The 7650-nt window shown below is 67.3% G+C and overlaps 2 protein-coding genes across 2 annotated transcripts; one reads left to right on the top strand and one right to left on the bottom strand.

The window, feature by feature from the left end:
- Positions 1-665: 665 nt before the first annotated feature.
- MNEG_9471 (Glycerol dehydrogenase) lies at positions 666-2037 on the top strand (the record flags this gene model as incomplete). Its single annotated transcript, XM_014042057.1, has 4 exons — positions 666-725; positions 1099-1164; positions 1583-1636; positions 1957-2037. 4 exons carry the CDS (start codon positions 666-668, stop codon positions 2035-2037), a joined length of 261 nt encoding a protein of 86 aa, XP_013897511.1.
- A 2039-nt stretch (positions 2038-4076) lies between these two features.
- Positions 4077-7563, bottom strand: MNEG_9470 (hypothetical protein; the record flags this gene model as incomplete). Its single annotated transcript, XM_014042056.1, has 6 exons — positions 4077-4276; positions 4575-4692; positions 5284-5817; positions 6193-6347; positions 6505-6577; positions 6817-7563. 6 exons carry the CDS (start codon positions 7561-7563, stop codon positions 4077-4079), a joined length of 1827 nt encoding a protein of 608 aa, XP_013897510.1.
- Between the last annotated feature and the right edge of the window lie 87 nt (positions 7564-7650).

The raw sequence follows: 7650 nt of genomic DNA, 5'->3' as shown, positions 1-7650 counted from the left end.
GGGCTGTGCGTCGCACACGCCTGCCACAACGGTGGGTGACGGCGTCTGTTTCGCGGGTCTTACTTCACAGGCCCCGCCTCCGCCCCGCTGGCTTTGGCGCTTACGGACGCAGTTAACCACACCCCTGCAGGCAGCCATACGCGTAGAGCGCCGGCCAGGATCAACGTGTTCAGTGCTATTGATTTTGAGGCCCATACGGTGGCTGGGTAGTGCCTGCTTGAGCCTGCGTCACGGCGGCCGGCAGCGGCGGGTGGCTGCCCGCGACGCCCGTCCTTTCAAATCTGCCCGCGCAATGACAGCCACTGTGCTTCCTTTGGTGTGTCTGGCCGCAGGCCTGACCTGCCTCGACTGCACTCACGACTACATGCACGGGGAAAAGGCGCGTGCGCGCGCCGGGTGTAGCCGGGCTGTGAGCGGTCAGCAATGAGCGTACGACAACACACGGCTGTTTGGAAGCGAAGGGGTTTGGGAGCGGCCGATCAGGAGCCAGCAGGACAAATGCTGCGGCTGCCCCCAAAACCCTTGCATTAGTCTGCCTGCCGAAGCTCATCACTGGCGCCTGCCTTCCTGGGCGGCGCCGTGAAGCAGCCGTTCCGCCTCCTCACCTCTCAACAACCCCTTCTCGTATGCTTACTAAATAGGTGGCGTTTGGCCTGTGCACCCAGATGGTGCTGGAGGGCCGCCCCAAGGAGGAGACAGACACAGTGCTGACATTCTGCGATAAGGTGATCCGTGGGGCTGCCACGATCCAAATCCTGCCGCTGATCCTGCTGTTGATATAGGCCGCACGTCGGGTGGCCGCACGCCTCATGGGGGCGTGTGTGCGGCGCCGCCCGCCCCGCCCCGCGGGTCCCGCGCGCCCGCCCCGGCGACCTTGGATGGGGCCGTCGCCCGTGCTGCGCACAGTCTCAACGCGCGCTGGCAGCGGGGCCGGACGGGGCCGCACAAACCTCCACAGTTGTGCCGAGCCAGCCTGGGCTTTTTGGGAGGGCCCACGCCTTGGAACAGATAACCAACACGCCAGACGCACACAGTTGTTTGGAGCGCTGTGCGAATTTTGACGGCGGTGTCCTGGCTGCATGCGTGTCAACCGCGCAGGTGGGGCTGCCGACCACTCTCAGGGAGGTGGGCGTCGACGCCGGCGACCTCGACGCAATAATGAAGGTGCGCGCTTGCGCCCCCGGCGGTATGAATGGCGTGCTGCACGGGTTTTGGGCGCTCGCGTGTGCGGAGCGAGAGGAGCCGTGGCGGGCCGCTCGTCACGATGATTCGTGCTGGGGTGCTCGTGCACGCTTTTGTTTGATTGAACCTCTGGCGAAGCTGCGTGTATTTTGCTTTGGGGGGGGGTGGCGTAGCGCGCCTTGGGCGCTGAACGGCTGGGACACTGCTGGCTGGCTGCAGGCAGACGCGTGAAGGGGCCTTCGCTTTAAATTTGGACCGCCGCTGGCCTGGCAACAGGGCTGCAATTAACGGCTTGAGCCCGGGCTCAAACACAGGCGCCCCCTGCGTGCCAGTGCCTCTGCGGACTCAGGCAATCGCCCGATTACCCGGCGGTGCGCACGCGCCTTGCCGCGTCCCCCAGGTGGCGGAGCGCTGCGTGGCCAAGGGCGAGACGAGCCACAACGAGCCCTTTGAGGTGCTTTGAGCGCTGAGGCGGTTTCGCCAGCCAGCCCGCAGGATGGAACGGGGCGTGGAGGCAAAGCGCCAGGCGGCTGCGGGCAAAGCGGCCTAGGGGGGCGCCAGTGCCTAGTGCCAACAACCCAAGCGGCAGGAACCGGCCTCGCACGCCACCTGTGCATAATCGCGCTGCACGGTCTTGACCCTCCCTCGTGTTTTTCGGCCTCGGGCTACCCCACCATGCACAATGCCAGGCCCGTCCTAAGCTCGGTGCGCTGCCATCCGTCATTGCCGCCGCGCCCCACCCGGCGTCCTGCGCCGCGCGCCAACCGAACGCAGGTCACGGCGCGCATGGTGGCGGACGCCATCGCTGCCGCCGACCGCCTGGGCGCCCTGCACAAGGAGAAGCTCTGGCCGTGAGCAAGAAGCGGCCCCCACCAGCGGGAGACGGAGGCCCCTGTCTCCCGCCAATCCGACTCTCACGGCCTGAGGTCAATTGCAGCGACGCGCCCGGCAGCAGCGCCTGGACGCGCGGGCGCGGAGGGGCGGCGGGCGCACGTGGGGCTGCGGTGGGGCGGCGGGCAAGCGGCGGGTGAGGGGCTGGGTGGCACGAACGCGCTGGCTGCGTCGCGTGGCCGCGCACGCCCTGCGTGTGAGATTGGACAGCTAGACAGTCTTGAGCGCTTGTGCCAGGGGCCATGCGTTGGTCTCATGCTGATGTGGTCACTGGGATGTCCTTCTATCAGCCTAAGATTGTTTGAGTGGATGCGTGCAGGCGGAGGGCATTGAGACTTGTTGCGCCGCCATTGGTGTGCCGAACGAAGTTGCACACGGCACCCTGCTCGTGTGTTTTGGGGCGGGTCTGTGCCTGAGAGCTTTCGGCGGGCTTGGTTGCCTGCGCCTTGGCCTGATTGGCGCAGGGCTGCAGCGTTGAGTGCGCGCAGTCGTCCAAGCCGCTGTGTGTAATGCATCTCGCTAGTCATGCAGTCGGTGCAGTCATGCACGACCCCTTAGTCATATCATCGTCGTGCACACACTATAGGCAGCCTGCCTGCCCCTGGTTGGTGGCCGAGGCAAGCCCCTGATTGATTGCATCACTGCACTCAGAATCCAACGGCCAGCTCTTCTACTATGCTAACACCTTTCATCAGCCCTTGGATGAGCCATGCGCGTCCTGCCATGAGCACGGCTGCTTCAGCCTACCCTCCGTCGCACACCCCTATGGCGGCAGTCACCAGCCCACCAGGTGGAAGGCACCCACGCGAATCAAGCGCCCACAAGCAGGAGTGCAGGCAGCCGAGCAGGCCCATGTCCCGCCAGGCCTCTCTTGCGAGGCGTGGTTGTGCGCATGTGGCTGCAGGGGTGGCACAAAGGGTGGAGCGGCTGGAGCGCAGGGGTATATACACATGGGTGGGCGCCTGGATGCCGCCAACGCGTCGCAGCCTGTCAAGACACGACTTGGGGATTGGTGGGCCAGCTGCCAGGCTATCCACCAACCACCTGCCGAGCGCTGTCACCAGCCACCTGGAAGGTGGCTGTGAAGTGCACGAGTACAAAGGTCACAGCCTGCCAATCCTGCAAGGGACCCCAATTCGTGCCTTCTCGATTTGAGCAGATGACCAACCCACTGCAGAAAGCTGGCCTGTGCGCACATGGTGGCGTCTTATAAGAGTCTGCCCGGCCCCTGGGCCCGCACACCTCAAGACCTTGTATGCTGCTTCTGTTTCGCAGCTGCACCTGCCAGGCCCGGGTCGGTCACGGCTGCCCTGTAGCGACCCTACATTGGCTAAGTTTGGCCCGAAACCTGGTCCCTGGAAGCCGGAAGTGAAACAGCCGGTAGCATTACACAGCAGCGGCGCTCAGACGGTGCCACAACTCGAGGCTGCGACAACACGGGCAGGCAGGTCGCTGTTTTTGGGAGGGTGGGGGCTGCCCAGGCCGGACAGTCCGGGCAGTCCAGACTGGGGTCGCGGCGCACCCAAGAATCTGCCGTCATAGTGCGTGACATGGGTTTGAGTGCTTTGCAGTGCCTCTCTGTCGGCGGCGTGAAAGGCTTGGATTGGAATTGGCGAGTGCTCTACCAGGCGAGAAACAGAAAGGGACGAATCAGACACAACACGCCAGAGAGGCAGAGGGAAGAAGAGAGGGACAGGCCTATACCAGGCGCGAGCGCGCGCTCCGCCTGCCACACCAGCTGAGTTGCGCGACGGATTGATGGATTGTACAGAGTGGTTCCTGCCGCGCCTGCGCGTGCGCGGTCGACCGGGAAGGTGAGGCGGGGGCAAGCGGACCCCGGGGGCCGACAAAAGGGACCCCTGCGGGCGGCGGAGCGCTGGGGCGCAGGGACGCATGGGCAAGGGGCCGGGCGGGTGGCCGGAGCTGGAAAACAGGCCAAGGTGGCCGGCGCGGCCGCCGGGGGCACGAGCCCCCGGCCCGCACCCCGGCCCCACGGGCCTCGGCTACCGGCCCGCCCCCGCTCCGGCGGCTGCGGCTGCCGCGGCGTTGGTCTGCAGCAGCACGTTTCTGAGGCAGTCCTTGAGCTGCTTGGGGTCGGACTCCCGCACGTGGTGCACCAGCTGCTGCTGCACCTCTTGGGGCAGGCCCAGGGAGGGCAGCACGCGGCCGCAGAGGTGGGCCGCAAACTCGTCGCCGCACTTTTCTGTGTGTGTGTGTGTGTGTGTGTGTGTGTGTGTGTGTGTGTGTGTGTGTGTGTGTGTTTCATTGACAGGGAATGTATGAAGACATAAATCCGCGCGGGGCGCTGCAGTCGGGAAACGTTACATCAGCCGTTCGCTGCAACGACCCGCTGACCACCGACCGTCTGAACGGCTGGCCAGCAACGCCCCACGAAAAAGCATAGGGTCCGTCAGTCGCAGCAAGGCGAGCGGCAGACCCACCCCGCTCACACGCCCCCACCCGCAGCCACAGCCCAGCCGGCCCGTGGCCCCCGCTCTCACCATACAGCAGCTTGAGCGCCGCCGCCACCTCCCCCACAAACGCCGCAGTCGCCGCGTCGCGCGCGTCGAGCCCCTGGCTCGCGCGCAGCAGGCCCAGCACGCACGCCTCGCCGCCGAGCTGCTCCATCGCAAAGCGCTTGAAGCCCGGGACCACCTCTCCGTTTGCGCACCACTCCGCCAGCAGACGCTCAAAAACCTTATTGGGGGATTTTCCACCACAAGCGATTTCGGTTCCTCAGTGGCGGTTGGCGGCGGTTGGAGGCGTGTGCGTGGGCGGAGCATGTGTGGGCGGAGCCGAGGCGTCCGGTGCCGCAACCAGAGGGGTCGAGAATTGTGTTGAGAGTGCGAGAGCAAGGGGGTGCTTGTTGGGCTGTGGCCCCGGCTTTGAGACCGGGCGGCGGTTGGGGAGGCCACCGCCAGCTGTACCCCGGGGCCCGCACGCCGCCGGCGCCCCCGGCCGGCATAACGCGCGGCCGGGTGCGCGCGTTGGCGGCGGCGCTGCTGTTGCACAGGTATGACTCAATGCCATCCCACAGGGAGCCCGCTCGGGGGCGCGCGCGCCGCCTCCGGGGAGGCGGACACGCGCACCCCGTTGCGGGGGATGTGATCTTAAGGCCTGTGCGGGTCGCTGCCACTCAGACTCATCATCTCATGTGTCGCCATTCAGCACCGCAAGCCCCCCAAAGCGCGACAGACCTCCCCTCCGCACCTGCAGGCACGTGCGCCGCACGGTCGGGTCGACGTGCGACGCCGCGCCCTGGGTCAGCGACGCCAGCACCGAGTCGAGCACCGACGCCGGCGCCTGCAGCAGCGCGGCCGCGAGGCCGTGGTGCGCGAGGCCGTGGAGGAACGAGTAATACGCCCGCTGCAGCTCCCCCTTTTCCCGAGCCTCCTCCAGTGTCGCCACGACCTCGGCTCCGGAACCGCCGCCGCCGCCGCCGCCCTGCTCCTGCTGCTGCTGCTGCTGCCCCGCCGCCGCCCGCTGCGCGCCCGCCGCTGCCGCTGCCGCTGCTGCACCCCCGCCCGCCGCCTGGGCGGGCGCGGGCGCGGCGGACGGCGGGGACGCCTGGCGGCCCGACCAGTCCCAGTCCGGGCCGAGCAGCGCGGCGACGCGCGCGGCGACGGGCGGCAGCATGGCCTCGACCAGGGGTAGCATGGCGTCCTTGAAGCGCGTCATGAGCTGGGTCATGAGGGAGAGGACGTCGATGGTGTCCTGCGCGTCCGCCTGGGTGTGCATCAGGACCTGGGAGAGAGTGTGCGTGTGGACGCGTTAGGTGGATTATGTAAGCGTGAAATACGTACGCATGTGAGTGAGCAAGTGAGCAAGTGAGCAAGTGTGTGTGTGTGTGTGTGTGTGTGTGTGTGTGAGTGAGGGGGCGTTGGGAACACCGAACAGGCAGCGTAGGACCACGAGGGTCGCTCGAAGTGATGGCAGGTGCAGCGTCGTTGGCTCTGGAGTGAGACTTGCGCGAAATGGCCCCTTGCCCGGCCCAGCTGCTGGCCGAGAGCAGCAACAGCCACAGATGGCAGCCACTACCACAACGACCTCCTTCGCACAACTTACACACAAACACACACACACACACACACGCGCGCGCGCACTCGCGCACCCACCCACCTGCAGGGCCATGGGCAGGTAGGGCAGCACCCCGGCCAGCAGTGACTCGACCATGCGGTGCACAAACGCGATGAAGCGCGCGCGCAGCTGCTTGTGGCCCGGCAGCGCCTTGGGCACCTGGATGGCTGTTTCCAAGCACGACAAAAACATCTGGCCTGTGTGTGTTTGGTGTGTGATGTTGTGTGTTAGTGACACGTGTCTTGTGTGTGAGAGTATGTATTGTGTTCCAACATTAGGTGGGAGTGCAAAACAGCCGCGACACGGGGAGAGAGGGGAGCAAAGGAGCTGCGAGGGTCGGGGATCTGGGCGCACCTAGCTGTGGCCGGGTCCGCGTGCACATGTCGGCCTTGAAGCCCTTGTTGAGCCGGGCGATGGCTTCCAAAGCCTGCGAACAGGGGGACAGGACAGGGACACAGGCCGGTTTGCTTTTGGGGGGGCGCCACAGGGGGAGATCAGGAGGACAGCCAGGGCCGTGGGCGCAGCAGCGGAAGGGTCACCACGTGGCCCGGAACCTCCATACGCAACAGACGCTATGACACAACGCTCCTTCTCCGCACGTCCGCCGCTTAATGGCGCGACAAGTCCACCTTTTCACGGCCGCCACCAATCAAGGCCCGGGGTCACCTGCAAAATGAGCCATGCTGGCGGGGCGCGCGCCGCCGCCGCGTCGCCGGCGACCGCCACCACGCCCGCCGCCGCGCCCGCCGCCGCCGGCCGCAGGTTGCCCTCGATCTGCCGCATAAGCGGCTGCAGCAGCCCTGACAGCGCCGCCTGCTGCTGTTCCAAGGGAATATCCTCCTGCCCCAGCAGCAGCCCGACCGCCTCAAACACATATAGCCGGTCGTCCACAGGGCTTGTGCTCGGCGCCAGCTGCTTCGCCGAACTCGACTCCCGCCCGCCGACCAGCGCCGCCGGCGACGACGCCGCCGCGGGGCCGCCGGCGGCGCCGCCGCCGGACTGCCCCGGCTGCGCGGCCGCGGGCGGGGGAACGGTCGCGACGGCGACCAGGTGGGGCTGCAGGGACGAGAGGATGTCGCCCGCATAGGGCCGCAGGTTGCTGCGCAGAAGCTTCACCAGCCGGCTGAAAAGGTAGCACGCCCGCGTGCCGACGTCCACGCTCGGGTGCCCCAGCCCGCGCCCGGGCTCGAGGAACAGCGACAGCACCCCCGGTATCGCCGGCTGCTGCGCCTGCTGCTGCACCACGCGCGCGTACCGCACCGCCGCCTCCATCGCCGCGAGCGCGACGAGGCGGTGGCGGCCGCGCGGCAGCGCGCCGGCGCTGCCCAGCAGCACAAGCGCGAGCTGGCCCAGGCCGCCGGTGCCGGGCTTCAACGCGTCCTCGGGGGCGCCCTCTCCAAGCTCATACAGCATGGTCACCGCGATCTCCACCTCCTGGAACGTGCACCCGCCCTCGCCGCCGCCGCCCCCGCCGCCCGCCGCGCCGCCCGTGCCGCCGCC

The sequence above is a fragment of the Monoraphidium neglectum genome (assembly GCF_000611645.1).
Source record: "Monoraphidium neglectum strain SAG 48.87 unplaced genomic scaffold scaffold01949, whole genome shotgun sequence".
In the NCBI taxonomy this organism is placed as follows: Eukaryota; Viridiplantae; Chlorophyta; class Chlorophyceae; order Sphaeropleales; family Selenastraceae; genus Monoraphidium; species Monoraphidium neglectum.
This window is presented reverse-complemented; position numbering and strand designations above follow the sequence as displayed.